Below are 26767 nucleotides of genomic sequence, written 5' to 3'. Positions count from 1 at the left end.
AACCGGATTGTCATCGGCACACCACCAAGGTCACATTTTGACTGCGACGCACTTCAGTTCCTCCACGGTCGTGATCTCGTCCAGATACCGGCACTCGATGGTTGACTCCTGGGTGAAAGCTCTCTCTTTCGCCTCCTCGCCTAATGAATTTTCTATGAAATGTTTGAAAGCAGAGCTCTTAACCGCTGGATCTTTTTTAAGCTCGAAGAACATCTCGCATTTCTGCGTGCACCTAGTTTTCATGACGTTCTCGCCCCTGCAACTCCGGATCGTCTCTCACTTTCCGAACGATTGCTGCGTACGACACCCCAGCTGTCACTTCAACGATCAGGGCATCGCCCTTGCTTTGCTCCACTCGAGGTACGGATTTCCTCTCCTCCTGTTCCGCTTTTTTTTCCTTTCCCTCTGTTTTATACTTTTACCGCTGCTTTCACCTTCTTTTTTATTTCCCAGATTGTCGCTCTTGGTCTTTTTCAGGTCTTCTTCCTCTCCTGGTGTGTCCCTCCTTCTCTTGTCCGATCGCGGACTCAGAGAACCCTCCAGTACCTCTACGATTTTCTGGCCAAGGCACGAGCAGTGCCTTTTCAGCAGCCTCTGTTCTCAGCTGCAGCTCCTTCTGCTCTCGTTCGCGGCGGACATAACAGCGGATCTAATGCTTGTCACTAGCTGCTAGATTTTTAGATGGACGTCGTTCTTATCTTTCACAAAATCATATAGCTCGTTCACCTTTCTTTCGACATCCGTTAGATTGGATCTCCAAAGTTGGAACCCTTTCTGGGATGTGGTGTTGGTTGAGATTGGTACAAGTTCCTCCTGGAGCGCTTGCTGCTCTTCTTGTAGTTTATTACTGCTGGCACTCGTTGCGGCCGCACGAGCCGGTGACCTGTTCAATTTTCCGTTTCTCGCGAACGCATTCTCCTCTCCATTATTTGATGATGTTTGTTTGAAATAATACATATTTTTGGGTCCCAACTTCGGGCCGCTATCTCCGCTCGTTGTACATAGTCGCTATCAGTGATCAGTAATTTTAGCCAGAGCCCGAAATCTTCGAAGATGAAAAATGAAGCTCGACTCTCCTCTCAGTAGCTTCGCTTCGACTAGGACTACCTCGACGTTCGCCGTCAACATACCTTGAATTGACGAGCGAAAATGTCCGATGAACTATTCTAGCAAATGGTTATACTAGTTGACGTGACTGATGAATACAAATCTCCTCTTCATTCCACCTGAATTCAGTCCATAGTATTTTTCTCATAGTCCCCTGACTATCCTCAGTTGAATGCGACTTTACCGAGTCCCGGTTTTAGCCAAAATAGGGTTCTGCGGCGAACAGAAAATCTGTACAACTGTACAGAATCTGATGGCCTGACGGTTGAACGCATGTTATTAAATTTTATTTTATTTATGGGAAAAATAAATGGATTGCTGTATATTCTAAAGTTCATGTTTCAGAAAGAATCGGTGGATGGTCAAAGTTCGGATAATTCATCAAGAGTCCATATTATATATACCAAAAGCAAACCTCATTGCAACATTTATTATCTCTCATTCACTCTGGACTCCACAGTTTAAAAGTACGATCGTAAGAAGTCGTTGCAATATGCTGTGAATTTGGGGAAATGTCCACACTAATTACCTTGCTGTCATGACCAGACAGCGTCTTCAGTGGTTGCCACGTTTTGTTGGACCAAATTTTTGCCGTGTTGTCATAGCTAGCCGTCACCAGGAAGTGTCCTCCATTTTTCTGATACTTCACGTCCGAAATCAAGTTCGTGTGGGCTGGAATCGTATACACCGGGTGTCGTCTCCTCAGATCCCAAATTTTACAAGAATTGTCCTGGCTACCGGTCACAATGTGGTACCCGTTTGGGGAGAAATCCACCCCATAAATGGCGCTGAGGTGTCCCTCGAGGAACATTATGCAACGGCCCGTTCGTAGGTCCCAAACGCGGCCAAATGCATCCAAACCACCGGTGACACAAACGCTCCCATCGATCTGAAAAGCAATACAGTGAACAGCTTTAGCGTGACCTTCCTGATGCAACACTTCCTGCTTCTGTTCCAGATCCCACAGGCGCCAGGACGCATCGTAGCATGCAGTTCCCAAAAACCGACCCGATGGATGGAACGCAAGCTTCGAAACTCGATGCGGTACGTGACCGTTAATGTCCGCTATAGATTCCTCACTATCGAAAGACCATAACTTTACGGCTCCATCGTGACATCCCGATGCCATAGCGACAATTCCTTTCGAATCGGTAGGAATGCCGCCCCGAAACGCTATAGCACTCACGTAAAATTGATGACCTCTCAGCGTTTGGACTTCTGTGCAATTAGGTACAGACCAAACCTTACAAAGTGAGCTCAAGCTTGAAGTGAGCAGCAATGAGGAATCATAATTGAAGCAGCAATTGGTGATAGGTCGAACGTCTCCCACTTGACTACATAATGGCGCGAGAGATTGAATTCGTTTCTGCAGCTCAACCATTCTCCCAGCTTTTGTCGAACTCGGAAGCTTGAGCTGCTCAGCGGCCTGTTCCAACCGTTCCTTCGCTCGTGGAAGCGAATAATTTGCAAGCCAAACACGGGCAATTCGAAGGGACTCTGGACCTTCGTGGTACCACGTAGATTCCTGCTCTTTCTGTGATTGCTGCTTCTTCTCATCATCTTTGGCACTTCTCTGTGGGATAGCATTCTCACCCAAAGCAGAAAGCAGTTCCTTCAAACGAATTCGACGTTCTGCCGGCCCCTCTCCAAAATAACAAATCGGTTCGTTCAACGACCGCAAATTCCTTTTCACTTCCACATCATCTGTACTGACGTGAATCTGCCTGGCTTTTTTCTTCCGCTCGAATTCCTCTAAAAGCGCTGCTTTATCCTTAGTGACTTCATTCTCCAGATCAAAATATTCGCTGGATGTGTAAATCTGCCCAGTGTCTCCCGATCCGCCGAACGATTCTTGAATGGATTCCTTCAGCTGACGCATACGCTCCGAATCCTCGAGTGATCCATAGTGGATCGTTTTCGATCGCTTCGCATAAACTAATTCCTCCTCGTCGGACATTATGCTGGTTTAAATAAGTTCTAAAAACTTATTGGTTTTACAACCGGTAAAAATCACTGAAATAATAGCGCACACGACCGACAGCGTCTGGTAAACGTTTGAAGCATAATGAAAAACAAACATGTAAACAAAAACGTAAACACATGGGTTGGTGGTTTCTCAATGTCAGGAAGTCTCGTATCCAGAGATGCCAGGTTTGAAGACATGTCTTCATGAAGACATTTCTCGCGTAACTTTTGAAAAGGTCCTATGTAACAAATGTAAACAAATCGAGTTAATGGTTGCACGCTATTAGTTTTCAATCATTGAATGTATTACAAAAACAATCGTTCACGTATCTATCTTCTCCATCTTTTTGTCGCCGATACAAAAAATATCCAATGTACAGATTCGAATTTTAAGCACCCGGCTGTTACTTCGGATGCCACTTTCCTCCGACGGCCGAAACGTCCGAAGTAACAAAGCAGTCAAAACAACTCGCAGTCGTACTTCGGTCGTTTTGGAATTTGTTTCTTACAGGTGTTGTTATCGATTTCAGTGCAATTCAACGAGTGATAACAATAATAATCAGTCTTTAGAACGAAATGCTGATATTTGGATTGTTGTTTATTAGTTAGTTTCAAATTTTTATAGTGCAACGTAATATGTCCAATAGGGGGTCTCCGTAGCCACATTTGTTGCGCGTTCGCTTAGTAAGCGATCGATCGTGAGTTCAAAACTCAGGGCCCTCATTGACCATCTTTGTGTTGTTACAGAATAGCTACGTCTACGCAACAATCATCAGCGATGGAGATCGATCCACGGTCGAATAAAGATCGATTCGTCCATACAACTGCTCTGCTCTGCAAGAAACATCGGGCTGCTGTTCTATAAATAACTCAACAATGATCAATCAACTGTCTCCGCTGTTCGGTCTAACTGGATAATGGAAGAACAGATAGAAAACTCTTACGCCTGAATGGCTACTGTGTAAATGTGTACCATATGCAATGGTATAGTAGGGAATAGTCTAACGCCGAAAAATGGCAACTGTGTAATGTGCTAATTATAGATATGATACACATGTGACATGTACACGATTAAAATTCGGCTCTGTTACAGCCAAAATGCTAATGAGCCTAAAATAAATAAAAGGGATAAAAAAAAAATAATATGTCCAATGTGCAAACGCGGGCAGTCAAAACGTCCACTGTAACATTTTTCGCTCCGAGGCTTCAACCTTAATCTCAAATCACGGAACAATAGTTACGATTGGTTTTACGAAGTTATTCTTGACAGCTAGTGGTGAAAACAGTGATAGAGATTGATAGCTTTTAAGACAATTCGCGAAATAATGTTCGGGTCTTCAACTACGTTTTTCTCGAGTTGGCGAACATGTTACATTGGACCTTTTCAAAAGTTACGCGAGATTTGATCAGGCCCCGGCTAAAGCGGACCTTACACGGTCAATATTATTGACAATATGATGACATTTGAGAGTATAATGACAAGCTTTCGACATCCGATCTAACCTCAATCAATATTTTGCCACCTTACACGGTCAATATCGCCCTCAACCCGAGACAACGAAAATATCCGCGATGGCTAGTGGTGACATTCGAGTTTGGGATCCAAACTATTCTCCATCAGATTAGAAGGCTAAAAGGCAATTTTCAATTGGTAAAATTTGAATGAAAATATCTACTTAGTAATATTTAATTAGTTGAAGCGCGTAGTCCTAACTCTAACTTAACCTATTTTCTAAGAATCTTCAGATATTCCTACTAAAATTAATTATTATTATATAACGTTTTTTAGATACAATTTTTGTATGGGATTTTCTCACCACTTGCAGGAAAAAAGTGATTTGCATTCACATAGAATACTAATTTGATTTGGAAAAGTTAATTTTCATTCATAATTTACACTTTAAAACTCGTTTTTCCTCCTCAAAAACACATCATAATACTCGCTTCACAAATACAGACTGATCCTTTCAGTTTCAGGGATGCCAGATTATTTTAGATTGCGAAAGTATATGCAAATTATATTATCTGCAAGCAAATGTTTTTATTCGATAAATGAGACTATGACAGTAGAACCCCGATTATCTGTATCTGTATCTAATTCTATATTGATAAAACATAGTTTCTATGTTTAAACATCATCCCGACTATTCGCGGATAATCGGGATTCTACTGTAACTTGAATTAACACGTGATGTTTTTTCACCTGTGATTTTCCCAGATCTTCTCATTCTCCAAATTTTATAGCGGACTGTGAAGAAACACACAACTTAGACTAAAGTGGCTGCCCCGCTCGCTAGCGCAAAGAATGACCGAGTTCAATGTTAAAAAATTCCTAAGACGTTGTTAATTTTCATTCGCTCTCTCACCATCACATTGTCAGTTTACTTTGAGGTTTTGATTTGTATCGCGAAAAGTACTGTATTTTGCTATTTTAGGTACAGTAATTTACATTTAATGCGACATTTTTCTAATTGGACAGACCTGTATGCGACACGTTTAGTTAGACATTTTTGTAAACATCGAGTTCGGGCCCAAATTATGGCCCCACATTGAAATTCGCCGCCAGTAGTCGACGCTGTACCACTCTCATCTTCACTGTCCAATTACAGGTCAAATCGCCTCCAATGCGACACTGAGTGGTTCCTCGGCATGTCGCATTAAATGTAAATTACTGTATCAGTTTTCCAAAAACAAAAGCTTTCATTTATGATTCCTACAATTTCAGAAGTTTATAAATTTTAATTACAATCGCAAAAAATACTAACAAACATTAAATGTCCGCTTGCAAATCTGGCAACTCAGTCTGGAAGTCCGTAAGGTAAAACGTCATCATCATGCATCCATATGAAATGTCACGATATTGATGCCCGAAAATCAGAAAATCCGGATTTCTGCGTTGTCGGCCATGTTCAGCTGTCATTATGCTCTCAAATCATATTGTCAATAAATTTGAACGTGTAAGGTCCGCTTTATATTCGATCATCAATATCGTGGCATTTGATATAAATCCATGATGTTGACGTTTTACCATACGGACTTGGAGACTGAGTTGCCAGATTTGCAAGCGTGCCTGTAGATTCAAAGACATTTTGTTTTTTTTTTTGCGATTGCAATTGAACTTTATAAACTTCAGAAATTCTAGGAAGCATAAATGAAAGCATTTGGCTTGGAAAACTGATACTTTTAATAGCAAAATACGGTATTTTTCGCAATACAAATGAAAACCTCAAAGTAAACTGACAATATGATGTTGAGAGAGTGGATGAAACTTAACAGCGTTTTAAGCGCGATTCACATACAGCATCCACGTCACGTTCACGGTCCGTCACGTCACGTTGCGTCAGTTATTCTTCCATGCAATTCCTATTGAAGCATTCACATACACCAGCAACGGCAAGTCGTAGTTGCCGTTGCCGGTGTATGTGAATGTTTGCATAAGAACTGCTTAGAAGAATAATGAACGCAACGTGACGAGTCGGAACGTGAACGTGACGTGGATGTTGTATGTGAATCGCACTTTAGGAGTTTTCTTTTCGTTCTAGACTCGGTCATATTTTTTTTTGCGCTAGCAAACGGGGCATCCACTTTAGCCTAAGTTGTGTGTTACTTCATATTCCGCTCTGAAATTCGGAGAATGAGAAGATCTGGGAAAATCGCAGGCGGAAAAAAGGGCCTTAATTCAAGGTATAGAGTGAATATGATCTATAAATTATATATGAGGGGCTCAAAAGGAAAGAGGTGTAAGTGAACATGTTACATACGGTCCCTCATATAATCTTATTCATAGAATAAAAATATTTATTTGCAGACAATATAACTTGCATATATTTTTGCAAAATAAAAAAGCTGGCATCTCTGGAACTGAAAGGATCAGCCTGTATTTGTGAAGCGAGTATTATGATGTATTTTTGAGAAGGAAAAACGGATTTAAAGTGTAAATTATGAATGAAAATTAACTTTTACGAATCAAACTAGTATTCTATGTGAACGCAAATTACTTTTTTTCTACAAGTGGTGAGGAAATCTCATACAAAAATTGTGTCTGAAATTGATTTTATATTATAATAATAAGTTTTAGTAGGAACATCGGAAAATTTAGAGGAAATAGGTTAAGTTAGCGTCAAGACTTCTTGCTTCAAGTAATTAAATAACGCTAAGTAGGAATTTTCATTCAAATCTGAGCAATTTAATATTGCTTTAGAGTCTCATAATCTGATGGAGAAAAGTTTTGATCCCAAACTCGAATGTCACCACTAGTCATTGCGGATACTTTCGTACTCCCAGGTTGATGGCCGTATTGATCGTGATGGCAAAATATTGATTGTCGGATCGATCGGATGTCGAAAGCCTGGTTGTCACGATATTGAAGACACTTATTTATATAAATAAAAATGTAAGGCAAAATCTGTTGGTCAGCGGAAAACCCGAAGAAGGGATGGTCCGCTTTTAGCCTCCTGTATTTTGTTGTATTCGTCTCTTCCCGTAGATCAATATAGTGGAGAGAAAAATCGGAAAATCCTGGAGGAAGGTCGGAAAATTCGGAAAATTGAATTCCCACATGTTCGAAAATTACATCATAATAAGCGTTGTTAGTTCATTCGATATTTGCGCTATCGAAATTGATCTTTGTTCGTAAGTGGAAATGGATTTTCAGGCGAAATAACGCATTTCCATTTCTTATATCTATAAATAAAAATGGAAGGCCAAATGTGTTGGTAAGCGCAAAACCCGAGGAAGGAATGGTTCAATTTGAGTTATCTATATTTCGTTGTATTCGTCTCTTCCCGTAGATCAATATAGCGGAAAGAAAAATCGGAAAATTCGGAAAATTGAATTCCCATACGTTCTACAATTAGCTAAGCGTTGTTAGTCCATTTGATGTTGGCGCTAACGAAAATGATTTTTGTTCGAAACTGGAAAAGGATTTTCAAACGGAATAACGCATTCCTATATCTTTTATCTATATAAACAAAAATGGAAGGCCAAATGTGTTGGTATGCCCTAAACCCGAGGAAGGAATGGTCCGATTTGAGCTGTCTTTATTTTGTAATATTCTCTGTATCAAACATGAATTCCATGCAACGGAGAAACATGTTATTTCCAAATGCTTGAATCTTGAACGAGAATTCTGTCTGAAACTAATTTTATATTATAAGGACGAGTTTTTGTAGAAGTACTAGACAATTTATAGTAAAAGTAAATTGTAAAGAGTCAAAGGGTAATCAATCAATGAAGAGTTCCGTGATTGGACTCACTAAAGTTTACTTAGTAAGAAAACGTGGGTGTTTGAAAGTATTCAAATCAAAAAATCTATTTTGGACGGGACGAAGTTCGTCGGGTCAGCTAGTTGTCAATAATTTTGATCGCGTAAAGTGCCCATAAAAAAATATGATTCGCGATTCAAGATTGTGTCGTCAATTTAGCTGTCATCGCCAAACTAATCGGTGAAGTCAAGACGATTTTATGGTTCATTGTGCGACCGTTTGGCTGATAGGTGGGTTAGGGGAGCGGTGTACGAAGGCAGTACAGAAGCAAGCTTTATTCAAAGATAGACGTTTTACGTTTAGACAACGAAACGTGTGCAACACAAAATGCCGTATTGAATATAGTTCGCAAAACCGTATATAATTTTGTTGTTTTGTGTACAAAAATATGAAAATTCTAAGATTGCTGCAGATGGTTTTGATCACGTCGGTGAAGTCCAAATTGAATCCCTATTGAACTGACAGAGGCCAACATATCGAGTTTCCCACTGACATTTTCCCTTTATTTTGTCCTGAAGTGGGTTCCTCACTGACAATTCTGCTTTAGATTTCCCTAACGATCTTAGCATCAATCATAGCACCAGGTTGGTTTTGATATATTAACCCACCTTGTAGTATGTTTTTAAGAGCCTTGATTTTGGCAGTTCTCGCGAGTGACAGTCTAAAATGTGACAGTGGTCGCAAATTGCATTTTGACGCTGTCACATGCTGTATATTTAATGATCCCCGAATTTTGAAATTAATCGTTAAACAGCTAATCGAATAGTTTTCAGCAGTTTATTATTCGATACGATTAATTTTGGGGCGACCCAAATAATCGTTTAATCGTCACACTGAAAGAAATGATTAGTTAGACTAATATTTCTCATTTGCTAGAAAGCCATATGGAATCAAAAAAGTGTTCATTCCGCCTGAAAATCAATTATTATCTTTTACGCTCCCCTAAAGTCGTAAACTAAGCTGAATTCGCGTTGACGGCATTGAGCTTCGTTTACGAACTTAGGGGAGCGTCAAAGATAATGATTGGTTTTCATGATAAAACTGAAGCGGCCGTACCTTTTTTTCTGTCTGGGTTTGAATTGATTATTCGACGTAAATTATTCGTTCGCTTCGATTATTGGTTGTGTAGCATTCGTTCGATTAATAATCGATTTCTGTAGGAAGTATTCGATTAATCGATTAATCGAACGATTATCGGGGATCACTATGTATATTAGTATATGGATGCTCTGATGCTGCATATGATTAACTGTGCATACATTTGATTTTGAAATCATTATGAAGTATATGAAGACATTTCAGTATGATATTGTGTGTGGATTTTTGGGAGATATTATTTCCATAAAATCCCTACTATTGGCCGAAAATGTCGTCAAAAAAGTAAGTCTTTGACCTCAGTGCCATCCTTTTGCCTTTTTATCAGTGTCACTTATTTACTTCCGTTCTTAGTAATAAATGGAGACTTTTGTCTTGGTGTCATTCAAACGCTTTTTTTGGGTCAATTCATGAATTAGGTAAACATAAATAGTCTAATGGGAAAACAAAAATATTTGTTGCTTTCAATCCATTGTTTGGCCTATTGCGTGTACGTGTATCGTGTTTCGTGTGTTGATTGAATGTTTGTGAAAATAGAAAAAAGGTCGTTACTAGATTTTTTCTCTAATGGAACCATTATGTAACATGATCTTTCATAGAATCTATGTCTCGTCCCAACAGAAAATATGGAAAATTGAACATATTTTTAACGAATCAAACTACATATACAAATACTATTTCCGGCTGGTAAACATATTTTCACATAAAGTTTGCGCCATTGAAAAAAATTCCTTTTATTTCCCCCGTGATTCCAAAAATATAAATTCCATACAATCAAAAAATATCCAACGATATCAAGGCTAGGATTACGCTAACACTTGTAATACTAACCTCGAGCCAACCGCGAGTAATCGGTTACATATTACTAACATAGATAATAAGAAAAATTGTCAAGGTATTTAACTCACGGCCCCGTGAGGCTAACGCCATATGAGCCTTGATAAAAATATATATTTTGGAAAAAAAAATCAAGGCTAGGATATGAATAATTCGAAATTTCGTAATTTCGAAAAAATCGCATAATTTTGGGGAAATCGCGTAAAAACATTGCTTAAAAAAACACGAAAATAAAAATCGCGTAAAAAAGAATCCGTTGTACTGTGTATGTATGGATCTTGTTTAGCTTATACTTATGACAGACATACAACTGTACTAGCGTTGTACTTCGAAAATTGTATGTCTGTCACTATGTACAGCGCTAGAACCATGCAAGGTACAATCGCTGTACCTGTACCGACCTATTTTACCGCTGTACATGGCTACAGTTGTACTGTGCGCAGCGCCATAGACGGTTAGTGGTGGGTAGCACGAACAAATCGAATCAAAACACTTGGCAAACATTCTTTTCACTGACTTTCTCTTGAGTCAATTACTCAGATTGGAAACATTTGTTGTGTTTGATAGTTTAGACGCTATATAAAAACCTTTTTCATTGAAATATGTTTTGAAAATTGGAAAAATTCTGATTTTCAGTTTGACGTACGGTACAATGTACAACCAAAGTATGTCTGTCATGGTACGATAGTACCTGTACAACGCTGTACTCTTACAACGCAAGTACAGCTATATGTCTGTCCCTGGTATTAGCAAGCTCACAGTAGTGATATAAGTACTGAATCTATTTAAGTTTTACTTTTGCTCCTTCTAAAACTTTTCTTCCTGTAACGAGAACAATGTTACTCAGCAAAATCTTTGGATTTGTTTCAAATGTGCTCTGAAAAGACTTCAACTTCTTAGCCATTATAATATATGCAAATCATTTTTTCTCAGTGTATTTGTTAGGTCAATTCTCACGATCAATCGGTTGACCCCTAAACTGATGCTTTGAAAAATCACTTTCACTATTGATAAATACGAATTCAAAAGTTGTTTTTCTATCATAATATTTGCACTAATTTCATTACACACGTTTTTACTATTCTAAGCAGCTAAAGTCTGTATATATTTTACGTTGTGAGATTAATTGATTGCATAATCAATCGTTTTGATTCTATAAAAGTTGTAGAAGAACTAGAAAATATGGTAGCAATAATCCAAAAACATATTCAACAGGTGTAAACTGATGTTTTCTCCCTTCTCTTCGCATTGCAGCTGATGCAGAGGAATCTATCACTTGTTCATAGGGCAATGTCTTCAATGGCCGAGCGTACGGTTATTTGCGAAGAAGTGGGCAAAGACAAAGGGATTATTACTCTTAACCGACAAAAAGCATTGAATGCCATCAATCTTGACATGGTCCGACAAATTTATGGAGCGTTGAAAAGTTGGCAAGACAACAAAAGTCTAGTGATCATCAAAGGTGCTGGTGAGAAGGCATTCTGTGCGGGAGGAGATGTGCGCGCTTTAGTTGAAAATGGTCTGACACAATCTTCTAAAAACTTTTTCCGAGAAGAGTACAGATTGAATGCTTTGATTGGATCCTACAAACCGGATTATGTAGCAATTGTAGATGGAATTACTATGGGCGGAGGTGTAGGACTATCCGTTCACGGGAAATACCGCGTGGCAACCGAACGCACCATGTTTGCCATGCCCGAGACAGCGATCGGTTTGTTTCCCGATGTCGGAGGTGGCTTTTTCTTACCTAGGCTAGAAGGTAAGCTAGGGTTGTATCTGGGACTTACTGGATTTCGATTGAAAGGACAGGATGTTACGAAAGCCGGGATTGCTACCCATTATGTGGAGAGCAAGAATCTAGATGCTCTCGAAAAGGAACTTTGTACAACCAGGAACAGTGCGGATGTTAATGACGTGCTTAATAGATTCAACGTGACAGATAGTTCGGAATTTGTGCTACAAAAGCATATTAAACAAATAAATAAATGCTTTGCTGGTTCTACCGTTGAAGATATTCTCGCCAATCTCGAATCGGATGGTAGTGTCTGGGCACAAAATACGTTGAAAACGCTAGCCAAAATGTCTCCCACATCCCTGAAAGTATCCATGAAACAATTAGACATCGGTAGAACCCTTGATCTTCGAAGCTGCCTCAAGATGGAATTCCGCATGGCGGTCCATTGCGTAATCGACAGCGATTTTAAGGAAGGAGTCCGAGCGATGCTGATCGATCGCGATCAGGCCCCGAAATGGAAACCAATAAAATTAAACGATGTATCCGAGCAACAGGTGGAACGATTTTTCGGACCGCTGCCCGATGGAGATGAACTGGTATTTGAGGATGAGGTGAAATCCAATCTATGAGCAGTACTGGCAAACCAACCAAGAGTGCATTTGATATATTTGTAAGGGTAAGGTGTAATCATTTAAACGCAAAGCGTGGGAGGAATAAGATTCCGTTTTAGATTTTATACTCCAAGTAATTAGTAGTCTGTGCGTTCCAATCGAAGACTAATAAATTAATAAATAATAACAGTTGCTGCTTCTATTTTTTTTTATTTTTTGTCCTCAAATTAGTTTATCAACATGTACCTGGTGTACCATTCCTAGGCCACCTGCTGGGCTGAGGTAACAAATGGTAGTGCAAAGTATTACTAAAGCCTTTCTTTATCAGATGTTCTTTAAAGTATTCAAAGCAGCCATACAACTTGGATTACTAGAAGCGTTTGATCTACCGACAGCGGTTTGGACGAATCTGACCGTTCACCTTAAACCTTGAATCAGTTAGCTACCCACAGAGTAGAGTCATAAACCGAAAAACTTAACTCGGCCCGATTACCTTTCAAATCACAGTGAGGAAGATAGTCACGGCAATCCTTGTATTACAAGATTTTTCGAGCGTATTTATGATGATATATCGTTCCGATTCTACACAATTCAATATACTTTGGCGTCCGCACGATTCGTAAAAAAATATTCGCTTGGCGCCGGCAGCGCTAATTTGGATTACTTGGTTTGTCCCTGGTCGTACGAACGTAAATATTACAAACCTGTCCATGTGTCCATTCAGCTGTAGGCGTAAAGCTTAGTTTCACGACACCATTTTGCAGACTATCATGCACGAAATGCAACACCCCATTCAATTACACGTTCTATTTTGTAAAAGCAGGGATCTACACTCGACCGCTTCAGTCCGAACTCATGCAACACCCCATTCAATTACGCGTTCCATTCGTGGCTAGACTGCTTCAGGCCATACAGCGCCTTGTTGAGTCTGCACACTTTCCCGTTTTCCGCTGCGAACCCTTCTGGTTGAAGTATATAAATCTCCTCATTCTTCAGCTCGCCCTGAAGAGAAGCTGTGACTGCATCCATTTGGTCGATGTCCAAATTGTATCGCACCGCCAGAGCCATCAAGTATCGGACAGTCACGTATTGCATGTCCGGAGAATATAATTCGTTGTAATCCAGACCAGGTCGTTGAGAGCAGCCCTTCACAACGAGTCGGGCCTTGTATCTTTTTATCTTGTATCTCCTTCCGTCGAGACCTTTCATGGTTTGAAACATCCATTTGTTCCGGATTGCTTTTCGCCCTTCAGGCAGATCTGCAAGCACCCATGTCCTGTTCTCGCTAAGGGAAGCGATCTCTCCGCGCATCGCCACCATCCAACGATCTCGGACGGATCGTTTCAGAACCTCTTCGTAGCTCGTCGGATCATCCATTACATCCTCATCGCTCGTCGTATTTAAAGGTAACTGAGGTGAATGGATATCGCCAGGAAATGAACTGTAACTAACAAAATCACTGTACTTGCCTGGACCACACGCAGGACGGTCACGAACTCATTCCAACAAAGCTCCATAAACTCCACCAGCTTCACTGGTTGTTTCCCCGTACGAATAGCGACATCTTCCTCAAGAACTACGACGTCCCGGCTGATGCGGAAACAGATCTTCCTAGAATCATACACCCGATGGCCTTTCGTGTCCTCACAATAACCAACGAAAATACCCTTCTCGGATTTGGGATCGAGTTTCTTCCTTTTCACTTTCAGAACCAGGGTCATAACTCTTGAACCAAAAGTCATGAGATGCCCCAGTCCACGCCTCTTCCGGCGTTTTGTCCTTCAGGGAACATGTAGGACAACGATTCACCATCATTTCGCATCTTTGAGCAAGCGTCGCGAGTAACGCGTTTCGAGATAATTCAAACTCGAATCGAATTGATTCTAGTATTATGTATCTTTTTCGAGTTATTATTTTCAGTGTACTAGATTTCGAGCAAAATTTGTCTCGAAGAGAAATGTCAAATTTTTGGGTTTGTAAACAGAGCGAACTTCACGACTATTGCAAATATCAATGCCGAAAAACAAATTTAATTTGATATTATATTATATTAGAATTGTGATTAAAAAGAAAAGATCGCGAAATGATATTTGACAATGGCGATAGTGAAGAAGAGAGTACGCTTATTCCACACAAGATGGGTCTATGGTACTAGGTGAGGCCGTTTCGTCACTAAGTTGGTTAGGGGAGCGGTATATGAAAACAGTACGGAAGAAAGCAGAAGGGGAATTATTTGCTTGAAGCGTGAAAGAGACAGACTGATCATGAGTGAGCTTGGGCACAGGCGTATTGTGCTTTGTTTACCAACAAAACACAGTAGACTCCCAAGATGGCTGAAGAGTGATTTTAGCAAGTTGGCCCACCTTAGGATATACTTCTAGGCGCCTTGATTCCACAGAGGCGGGAGTTGAGGGATAAAAGTGACTCTTTCGCTAAGTGAAAGTGGGTGAGTTTGTCTTATATACGTTTCCGATATAGAGTTTCGGCAGTATATTAGACTTAGTCGAGAAGCATTTAAAAATATTTCGGACACAACTGTGTTCCAAACAACTTTCAGAAGCACTGCTACTTCTGCAGCTTTGAAATTAGCGGCCGTTTTGAATCTTCTGGCTTCTGGTCATACCAAATTAATGTAATGAAGGAGAAAACCATCGGTGTACAATGAAATGATGTCACTTCTAGAAAGAAGTTTATGCAAAAAATGAATCGGATTGGATCATCGTTTAATGGAACAAAGCAATATTTCTTCGACAAATTCAAGATACCCGGTGTATTGATGGTACTCATATACCCATTCTAAGGCCTACGGAAAATGAACAAATGTAATGCAAATGTGACGCTTATTGTATTTCTTTGTGATTCCATTGTGCTGAAATAAAAGTATTGTATTTATACTCACATACTTGTACAAATAGACGTCAAAACCAAAGGAAATGCAATTGAAATTTTCTTTGATGTAAGGTTTAGTATTAAAATCAATGTTTGACTAACATTTTCCCATACGACGATCAATCATTTCTTGTCGAGACATTTGTTCTCGTTTCGAGTTAAAAAATGCTCGAACACAATGTTACGTAATGTCAAACTTTGCTCGAAACTCTACTACTGCCTTTTTCAATTCGCTCGTTTCGAGCTCACTTCGAAATTCATAATGGCAAAAGTGGTCGAAACGAACAAAAATCACTCGTTTCGAAATGCGCAATCTTCCACCAAGTTCCACTCAAATCACGTCAGCTTTTTCCGACCACTCAAAAACTTTTGTAACCGAGTTCTAGTAGAATGGAGAACCGAAAATAACGGTGAAATACTCCCGATGAACGAAATTGCACCTCTTTGAAACAAGCTGTGGATAGAATGGCGAACCTACAATCGACATTGATCAACGGTTTCCGGCGATGTGGATTGTATCCGTTAGATCCTGATGCTGTTAATTAATCATGTCTTATTGAGAAATCCAGCGAATCGTCTTCATCACAAGCTGTGTTGCCAACAATGGAAATGATTGAAACAGAAGAAGGTAATGATGAGTGCAACAACGAATCGTTTGTGAAGCGCCTCGAATTGATCTTATCATCAGATCAGTTGAGTATTTTCGAAAGTTGTCGTTCCATTGGAGAGTGGCAAGGGGCTGTAGTAGATACAAATCTATGTCATGCGTGGGCAAAAGCTAAAGGAGTCACAGCAGTTTCAGTTGAATCACTAGTTTACGGATTCGATGACATATTTTAAGGAGATAATTACAGTAGAACCCCCATTATCCGCGAGCGGATGATGCGCGGTGCGGTTTATCCGCGAAAGCGAGTTCCATAGTAATTCTATGAACCTACCCTAAATTTGACAATGAGTGGTAGGTTTTTGTTCTTCTGTTTTGGTCATGCCTTTCACATTATTTGACTACTGGTGTACACGACCTTACAGATGGATAGTTCAATGATTCCTGTATTAATGAAACATTGTTTTCATAGTGAAATATCGGTTTTTTTTGTGTTTGCACCTCATTTTTAGTCATTTGTTGTGTTATCCGTGATTTTCGTGATCCGCGGTGTAGAAACCAGTAATGTTTTACATCCAGATATTGTAATCTTCAACGGAGAACAACCGTTCTCCGTTAGAGTCCGAGAAAGAATACCTTTTTTTCGTTTATTTATCTGTTCCTAAGATATTACATGGCCTGCTATTACATACATTTCTCTACAATCCCTCCTTGTTTTTATTGAAAATAATTTAATGTAGCTCATAATCCTTGAAGTAATGAGGTTCTTTACACATTCCTTTATTTGGGTTATTATCTATTTCTTCATCCTCTATTTCATTCAATTCTTCGTCCTTATCTTCATATCCGCCTCCAATTTTCTTCGAATGTGCAACATTACGCTTATATTCTACTCTTTTTTTTCATAGACTTCAAAATACAGTCTGCTCCATTTCTCCGTGTAACAACAAATTTTCGCTTCCACAAGCTTTCAATTTCCGATCACAACCTTTCGTTGGCGAATACCAACAGCCTTCAACAGGTTCCAAGCCTCCGGTGTAATCAAATTGCGATTGGCTCCAAAATCCACTAACGCCACCAATGCAGCATGAAACCAAATTAGACTTGTTTCCGGAGTAAAAAAGCATAATACGTCTTATCCAAGCAAACCATTTGTCATGACAATTGTCATGCGTAAAGCGAAAACAGAATAGAAACATACGGTATGAGGCATGATGTCGACGCCAACCTCTCTCAGTTTCTATTCTGTTTTCGCATTTTCGCATGACAATTGTCATGACAAATGGTTTGCTTGGTCTTATCAGATTCAACATTTTCAACTTCCGTATCAGATTTCGTTTCAGCGGATTCAACAAGCCGTACTTTCTTAAATTGCCTCATATTTCTGAACAAGTGGAATACGTTTCTTTTCTTTACGACACACCGTCTCAAAATGACCTCGCATTTTATAGATCCTGCATTCTTGATTAAGGGCCGGACAATGCGGATAATTCGAAAAATGATCGTGTCTTCCGTAAATGAAACACGCTACACGATCATGTGGATTTTGGTTGCTGCGGATCATCGAACTTTTCACAGTCCGGTGAACTGCCTCATCGAATTTTGGGGCCTGCAATCCTCCAATTTTCTGCTCTTCAACATAATACTCTCTCTTATCTTTTAGTTGAGAGCTAGACAGACTCTTAACTTGTTCATCGCCACTTTCATTCATAACTTCTAAAGGCTCGATTTGTGAAAGAGTTTGACCCTTTTTCCCAAAATATATATTTTTATTAAGGCTCATATTGACCCGTGGTAAATACCTAACCTAACAACTATTTTTTCTAATTTTAAATTAATTATAAAAAATTAAATTTCGCTACCAGCAGGTAGAAACATTAGGAATTCAGAATACCATCGCTACCACCAAGGTAGAATCTCCTTTTACAGGATCCGAGATCCCATCGCTACCATATAGGTAGAAACTCCATAGTATGGATTCGAAATCCAAACGCTACCAAATGGTAGAAACTCCATTATTTGAGTCCGAAACTCCATCGCTACCAAACTGGTGGAAGAACTCCATTCATTGGACTCGAAGTCCGACCGCTACCGAAAGGTAGAATCTCCATACCGCTACTCAATGTAGAAACTCCATCCAATTTCAACCGTTGATGAATCACACGGGCAATCTGAATTCACTTAATAATTGGATGCAAAAAACATTGACTAATTACCTTCTGTTTCACCTCGTCGCCAGATTGTAGAAACCAGTAATGTTTTACATCCAGATATTGTAATCTTCAACGGAGAACAATCGTTCTTCGTTAGAGTCCGAGAAAGAATACCTTTTTTCGTTTATTTATCTATTCCTAAGATATTACATGGCCTGCTATTATATACATTTCTCTACACGCGGTGAGCTAGCCCGACTATTCCGCGGACAATCGGGGTTCCACTGTATAAAATTTCTGTAAGTTCGTTTTTGTATTCTAGATTATCAACATTTTCAGAAACTGAAAATGTAACATCCATAAAGATGGAATCATCGATGGGAAGTAACCCGGAGAAAGAAGATCTCGTATAACATGATGCATTTAATGTTTCATTTAGTATACCTTCTGTATCTTCAAAAGTCCCAACTAAACGAGGTTTTGCAACGCCAGCTGTACCTGCCATAGCTACCAGTCAGGCTTATCGTTTGTATGTGGAAAACCTCGAAGAAGCCAAGAAAAAAATTGAAAAGGAAAAAGAAAAGAAAAGAGATGAAAGGCAAAAAAAGAGCTACAACCTGTCGCCAAAACACAAAAAAAGAAATAAATGACCTATTACAACTGTAATTCATTCGATTATTGATTTCAACTCACTGACCTTGTTTACAACGTGAAACATTGCCAAATCCACTATTTGAAACTATTTTCATTGTCATAACAATTTGATTATTGGAATTAGGAACACTAATTAACGGAATTAGGAAAATGATGTTTTTGACGGCTGAAAATAGAACCAAATGGTGTAAAATGTTTTCCATCATTATAGGAAGTATGAATGCAGGAACGCTCTCATCCCTATGTTTATCAGTAATGGAATAAATTTCAAGCAAGTAGCACATTTAAAAACATCATATACGCGTAAGCATTAATTTTTAGAGTATACAAATGTCAAATATTGTCTGTCTTAGCTGTGGGCAAGATGGTGGAGTTTACGCTGTGGGTACATCACGGTACTATGCTACTACGATTACATTAAATTTCGCCCATCGTCCCAAGCCTTTTTTTTTCGATGCTTCAAATTATTCCCCCGTCTGAATAGGTCCATTATATGAGGCTTTCTTTTGAAATAAAATATCCGAAATCAAAACAACATCATACATTTGATAACAAAGTAAGAAACCACACGATAAAAGTATTTTTCTCGAAAAAAGCATTTCCAATGTACTATGTAAAGGCATCTGTTTAACTGCCATGTTAGAAAAATCCAAAAATTGCGATCAGAACGGATCTGAATTGCTTTATCTACTTACATCGTTATTTCCACAGCAGGAGGTTCCCTAGTTGGTTCCCCATCATCGACCCTATCCTGCAGGTTCTGCTCAACGTATTTTTTCATCGAACGGATCGAGGGAAATGCCTGACCCACAATGGCCCTGAATGCTTCGTCGGTGCTCATTAGGGGTTCGTTAGTATTTTGCAATGCCTGAACCGCTAGCTTTTCGGCGTCAGTCATCGGTTCCAATCCCGCCAAGTTCAGAGGCTCTGGCATTCCGAGGGCCGAATGACCAAGTACCAATTGCTGTGAGATATTGACACTCTCTGCTGTCAAATCTAGAATATTAGCGGACTGAAGGGAAAAATCTTTCTTGCTGTAGAGGAATTTTAGGTTTCTTAAAATATCAATCTGCATATCACGTAATTTTGAGTTCACTTCCAACATTTCCTTTGCGGAAGCTGATAGTAATTTGTTCTTCTGCAGGAGACTAGTTTTCCATCGGGCAAGTTCTTCGACCATCAGGCTGCTAGCTAGAAATTTGCTGCGCCAAACTTCGCTTTGCCCTATCAGATATTCAATCTGCTCCGTGTGAGAAGATAAATTTTCAGCAGAGCTCAGTAATTTTCTCGCCAAATGTAATTTGTCTTCAGTGAGAACATTGACCTTCGTCTGCAAATCTTCACCAACCGCTGCCACAAGCAGATTTTTCAACTCCGAATTAACTTGTGCCTGAAACTTTAGCTGGCTTTGGTAATAATCTCGTTCCTTCTTCAGTTCCTCAATTTGCTTCTCATACTGTTGCTTCTCGAGATCAAACTCTGATTTTGTACAAATTTCTTGTTTCAATTCTTTGCTCGTTATCGTCGACATTTGTGATACCAATACGCTTAAATCCAAATTATTCCTTGCGTTGATTTTAATTTTGTTCTCTCTATTCTTGTACGGCATAATCGGATTTACGGCACCCTTATACGGCTCGAAAGGAACGAATTTTGGTTCTTTGTTTTTCAAGCTTTCGGCAGCTCTGTTAATCTGAACCAATTTTGGCACTAAATGGAAGATTTTACCTTTGGGAACTGTTGGTGGGAGAGATGCATTCGTTGTGGTAATTAGTTCAGTTGGACGATACACTGGATTAGAACCAGAGTGAGGTAGTAGCCGTTGCAGTTCTATATCGCTTGGCAATTTAATCAAACCTACTGTCGTGGGAACACTGGAAGACTTTTGCTGTTGTGCAGCTGTTCCTGTGACCAGACCGTCATATTCCATCCCATCGCCCTGCGTACGAGCTGTTATATTGAAAATAAGACCACACAAAAACAATAAAAGGATTTTCATCATCATAGAATAGAAAAAAAAAAGTCTATGGCTTTCGATGGCGCCATAGGTTCAATGCTTACCTGTGTCCATTTTAGTGTATCGAAATATTTTTCACAAGGAATCTTAAGCGTTACTACAATAACAACAACTCGCCACAACAAAAAGTGGTCGATGATCTTATCAAAAATGATAAGGCAACAGTTTACAGTCTGGTATGAGTCCGAGATTCTAAAACACGAAAGTTGTTTTTTAATTATTATGACAATTGAGTGTAAATTTGTCAAAGTGCAAAGTATTTAGAATACCAGGTATATTACATCGCCTGTGTGATACATACACTCTTCAATACAAAGAAGTTAGTTTAAACTGTACACTGTACACTGGAGGAAAACATTCATCAATACAGTTACCAAATCTTTAAAAGTCGAAATATTTACAATGACAGTGGAACACTGTCGATGTCTGGAGGCGACTTTCAATTAAGGGTCATAACTTGGGTCTCAAACTCGTTAGTGTAAGCTCTATCAGATTAGATGACAAGAAGCCAGTTTTCAAATGTTAAAATTTGAATGAAAATTTTTACATCATGTAATTAACTATTCTGTCTATTATTTAACCATTTGTCTATATTTTTCCAACATTGTTACTGAAGCTTTTAATTATTATATAAAGTTGTTATCAAAAACAATTTTCCTATGAGATTTTTTTTGTCACTTGCAAAAAAAAAAGTGCTTTTCATTTGAATAGAATACTAGTTTGAAACGGAAAAGGTAATTTTCATTCACAATTTTAAAAACGTGTTCATTCCGCCTGAAAATCAATTATTCTTTGACGCTACTATATTACCAAAACCATGTAAAATTATGCCAGATGCAATCTATATATATATATATATATATATATATATATATATATATATATATATATATATATATATATATATATATAAGTTAAGGAAACATCTGTGCAACTGGCTGTTAACAAAGAATGGGAACATTAGAAGATGCATGCTCTCAACGCATTCATGACAAGGATCATGAGATAGGCCAAAGATTGCAAATAGCCAACAACAATATAAGCAGCAGCGATAAGGACTCCCACGACGAAAGCGAGAATGCAGGAATCCTAAACAAACCGATGAAGATGGAAACTGGAGGAACACAAACAGAAGCGCAATACCACAACAACGGAGGAGACGGCGATAAGCATGTTGGCGTGGCAAGAGAAGAAAAGGATGAACGTTGTAGCAAATCTGTAAATAAATCAGTCTTAGTCCTAATGTCGTAGAGTAGAGTACTCTTTAAATCCGAAAGCCCGGATCGGGTCTTTAACTGGCGCAGTCGGTAGTTCCGGCCGCGAAACGGTTAAGTGTTTTTTTTTATCGGGGGAATACCGATGAACTTTAAGAACTGATTGAACTGTGGTGTGTGTTAAACATTAAACGTGTAAAACGAGTGTGATATAGTGAGGAAAACACATCTTTCGCCTTCGCCGGAGCACCAAGTAAGTAATATTTTATATATTTCTACTATTTACTACTAAGACCAATAAAAACGTGATCAATTTACCGCATTTATTGCGTATTCAGTCTTAAAGTTTTATGCTTTTTTTTATACAAATAGAACTAGCTTAATAAACGGATGATTACTCGCACCTGATAGTCTTTTAAAAGCCTACGAAAGTGCTTTAGATCAATACAACGCCATACAAAGACGACGTGAAAGTTTTCCACAAAGAATGGTCCCTTTTACGAAAAACAATTCATTTAGAGAACAATCACAGCAGCAATCATATTTCATGCACAAAAAACCTTTCAGAACAGATCACAAACAAAATCGGCCTTCATTGATTAATACTAATCAGTTAGGTTCTTCGCGATTCATTAATCAAAAACAACCCACAAAAACAAATTATAATCAACGTTCTACCCCCAATTTCCAACCTTTTCAAAACAATCGAATTCATTACCAAGAAGAGATCCAGAATAGGGAACACGTAGGTAAAGTATCTCCTGACAGTAATGCCATTAACTATAACGAGTATTCATTAAATAAATCCGCTATTACTCAAAACACTCCTGAATTAAGGGATAACCTAAATTTTCAGTGGGATTCATACCCCAACCACAAATATATTTCATCTGGCCTCAAACAAAACCATAATTTCTCAGAGCAAAATCTAAAATTTTCAGAGGGATTCAGACCTCTTTCATATGATAAAGAAAACAGTTTTCTCCCATATCTGAATATTAAAACACAAATTGGAAATCTAAAATTTCTTGTCGACACTGGCTCTAATAAAAATTATATTTCACCAGAGCATATTCACCCCACAATGAAAATTAATTGCGTACCTCATCTAATTAAAAACATTTCCGGATCGCATAATATAGACAATTTTAGTGAGCTCAATATTTTCTTCAACTATAAATCACTACCAAGGCAGAAATTTCTTTTATTTCGATTTCATAAATTTTTTGATGGTCTAATCGGATACGAATCTTTAAAATCATTGGGCGCTATCATCGATACCGTATCCAACGAGCTACTAATAGGAAGTTTGAGAATTCCTATGAACAGAAAAACTTTTAACGGAACTGAAACGAACTTTCAGATCAATAATATTCATGGCGGAAAAACACTAATATCGAACAAAACACAAAATTCTTATACTGATCACAATGTTCAAATCGATCCAAGCATAATTAATACGAAAAATGTTTCATTATTCAACCCGAGTAGTAATCCAGTTATTCTAGAAACTGACTTACACAACAAAATGTATTCAAGCAATCGAACAAATCTCCAAAACAAACAAGAGCATAATTATAGGAAAGAGCGAATAAATAGAACAGTACAAACGGGAATCAATCAAAATCACGCAGAAATTATCGAAAATTTTACTTATACGAAATCCAGAACTCAGCAACCCTCACATAAACTTGATAAAAACAACGGAAGCGATGGAACCGTTGAAAGGTTCCGCTCAACAAGCAACGAAATATCTCGTTGCTACAGACACAAATTCGGAAACTTGACAACTAATGAAATGTTTTTAAAATCATCTATATTTCATAATAATACAATATTATCTCCCCCAGATTTCAAGCGTCTAGAAGCTCCTTACGATATCAAGGATAGTGAAGAAAAATCATTCAACTTGGCAAAATTATTTTGATATCGAAACGAATGCGATATGAATGTTGTGGTAAAATAAGACAAATCTCAAAGTAAAACAACCATCACAATAAATGCGAACCGAACACATCTAAAATGTTAAATGAACCAAACATTACTTCTACCATAACAATAATCATATTCTTTCCCTTTCCAGGAAATTCTAAAATTCTTTCTGCCCGCTTCTATCAACTATATCCATACAATCCAATGATTCTAGTAGAAATTCTGTTCTACTAATCATAAAAAAGCCCCAGCGATATAAGTCAATAAAATGTGCCCTAAAATCGACTAAAAAAACTCTTCTAGTACCTTATAAAATAAAAATAGAACGGCAAATTTAAAAAAAAAAATTCATGTTTCAATTCACATTCTATTGCCAAATATAGAACAAGATCAAAATCACCGAATTGTATAAGATCATAAACTGAAGAAATAATAAAACATCTAGATAACAATAATTTTAGCGAAATCATAAATAGTCTAACAGACTGAAAGTAGTCTTCTGAAAAACAATGAGTAAGTTAGGTTTAAAATTATTCCTATAAGCATGAAACAAAAAGAAGCAGAAAAAGGGCTGATTTTTTTTTGCCGAATTTGAATTATTAAATTTGACTGAATTATTTAAATTATTTTCAATTGAGTATTCCTAGAGTCGTACAGCATATCTTCCAAACATATAATTAGTTAAACTTCGATTTACCTGACAATTTTTCCCATAAAAAAACTGAATTTCGTAACAAGTAAAGTAAAAAAAAATAATTTTTTTCTAACAAATTTAGATCAAATCTAAATCCATCAGCATTTCACGATCATATGGAAATTTTTCGCATTGTATCGATTCTACAATTAGATAGTACGAGTTATTATATATTTTTTGTTAAACCTTTACAAGTGAGAAACACAACACTAAAAATGCCCGCCACCATCGCCATCATCAACAAAACCGGACGAATTTTCCCACTAAGAAGTGTAGCCGCATATCCGATAAGAACCGTCTGGAAGATTTCACCAAGAACGAGTGTTTCCCTAACTCATCAACTAGAGCCGATGATTGTACCGGACATTCTGCCATGGATTTATATTGAGTCCGACTTGAACTTGTTTGTATTAAAGAGGCATAACACTTCGCAGTCAAAAAATGATGAAAACGCAGTCAAAACCCTACTGAAACGGAACGTTTCAGACTCGGAGAAGGGAGAAGTTAAGGAAACATCTGTGCAACTGGCTGTTAACAAAGAATGGGAACATTAGAAGATGCATGCTCTCAACGCATTCATGACAAGGATCATGAGATAGGCCAAAGATTGCAAATAGCCAACAACAATCTAAGCAGCAGCGATAAGGACTCCCACGACGAAAGCGAGAATGCAGGAATCCTAAACAAACCGATGAAGATGGAAACTGGAGGAACACAAACCGAAGCGCAATACCACAACAACGGAGGAGACGGAGATAAGCATGTTGGCGTGGCAAGAGAAGAAAAGGTTGAACGTTGTAGCAAATCTGTAAATAAATCAGTCTTAGTCCTAATGTCGTAGAGTAGAGTACTCTTTAAATCCGAAAGCCCGGATCGGGTCTTTAACTTATATATATATATATATATATATATATATATATATATATATATATATATATATATATATATATATATATATATATATATATATATATATATATAAATTGATTTCTGTCTGTCTGTCTGATTCTTATGGACTCGGAAACTACTGAACCGATCAACATGAAAATTGATATGTAGGGGTTTTTGGGGCCGGGGAAGGTTTTAGTGATAGTTTGAGACCCCTCCCCCCTCGCTAAGGGGGGGCTGCCATACAAATTAAACACAAATTTCTACATTACTCGAGAATGAATCATACAAATGAAACCAAATTTGGTATATGAAGGTTTTAGGGTGCAATAAATGTTTTTATGGTGGTTAGACTCTCCACACCCCTCTCTAAAGGGGGGCTGCCATACAAATGAAACACAAATTTCTGCATTACTCGAGAATTAATCAAGCAAATAAAACCAAATTAGGCATATTGAGGTTTTAGAGTGCTATAAATATTTCTATGATGGTAAGGCTCTCCTCTCTAAGGGGGGGCTGCCATACAAATGAAACACAAATTTCTGCATTTCTCGAGAATTAATCAAGCAAATGAAACCAAATTTGGCACACTGAGGGTTTAGGGTGCAATAAATGTTTTTATGATGGTTAGACTCTCCACCCCCTCTCTAAGGAGGGGCTGCCATACAAATGAAACACAAATTTCTGCATTAATCGAGAATTAATCAAGCAAATGAAACCGAATTTGGCATATTGAGGTTATAGGGTGCAATAAATGTTTCTATGGTGGGTAGACTCTCCACCTCCCCTCTCTAAGTGGGAGCTGCCATATAAATGAAACACGAATTTCTGCATTACTCGAGAATTAATCAAGCAACTGAAACCAAATTAGGCATATTGAGGTTTTAGGGTGCAATTAATGTTTCTATGGTGGTTAAACACTCCACCCCCTCCCTCCTCTAGATTGGAGAGGGGTCCCATAAAAATATTACACATATTTCAACCAAAAATATTTCAACCAAAGGTAAATGCAACGGGCTCGATTAGAAAATCAATCAATGAAAAGTTCTGCGATTGGACCCTTGCTCATAGTAAGGAAACGTGAAAGTGTGAAGGTATTGATAACAAA

General features: G+C 38.3%; 3 protein-coding genes across 7 annotated transcripts in view; 1 reads left to right on the top strand and 2 right to left on the bottom strand.

Moving 5' to 3' along the window:
• LOC129765272 (golgin-45) overlaps positions 1-21163 on the bottom strand; it is an 89346-nt gene extending 68183 nt beyond the window's left edge. The window contains exons 1-3 of one of the 5 annotated variants that reach the window (XM_055765794.1): positions 20976-21163; positions 20776-20864; positions 19610-20651 (exon numbers count right to left, since the gene is read on the bottom strand). In XM_055765794.1, coding sequence (XP_055621769.1) covers positions 19610-20523 — 914 coding nt within the window. In that variant the 5' untranslated portion in view covers positions 20524-20651; positions 20776-20864; positions 20976-21163. Of the gene's footprint in view, positions 1-18706; positions 18803-19440; positions 19546-19609; positions 20865-20975 lie in introns of those variants that run through there. The other 4 variants (XM_055765626.1, XM_055765715.1, XM_055765450.1 and 1 more) reach the window with 4 other exon arrangements.
• Positions 1502-3200, bottom strand: LOC129765216 (U4/U6 small nuclear ribonucleoprotein Prp4). Its single transcript, XM_055765318.1, has one exon. The coding sequence runs from the start codon at positions 3062-3064 to the stop codon at positions 1550-1552; it is 1515 nt and encodes a 504-aa protein (XP_055621293.1). The 5' UTR covers positions 3065-3200; the 3' UTR covers positions 1502-1549.
• On the top strand, positions 11243-12803 carry LOC129765496 (3-hydroxyisobutyryl-CoA hydrolase, mitochondrial). Its single transcript, XM_055765917.1, has 2 exons — positions 11243-11453; positions 11523-12803. The coding sequence occupies exons 1-2, from the start codon at positions 11451-11453 to the stop codon at positions 12630-12632; spliced, it is 1113 nt and encodes a 370-aa protein (XP_055621892.1). The 5' UTR covers positions 11243-11450; the 3' UTR covers positions 12633-12803.
• Positions 21164-26767: the final 5604 nt, after the last annotated feature.

This window comes from Toxorhynchites rutilus, chromosome 1, assembly GCF_029784135.1.
Source record: "Toxorhynchites rutilus septentrionalis strain SRP chromosome 1, ASM2978413v1, whole genome shotgun sequence".
Taxonomy (NCBI): domain Eukaryota; kingdom Metazoa; phylum Arthropoda; class Insecta; order Diptera; family Culicidae; genus Toxorhynchites; species Toxorhynchites rutilus.
The sequence above is the reverse complement of the archived record's forward strand: the minus strand, read 5'-3'. Positions and strand labels throughout refer to the sequence as shown.

What these genes read in the sequence shown, in the direction of transcription:
- LOC129765216 (XM_055765318.1), bottom strand. Translation starts at nt 3,064, where the DNA reads ATGTCCGACGAGGAGGAATTAGTTTATGCGAAGCGATCGAAAACGATC.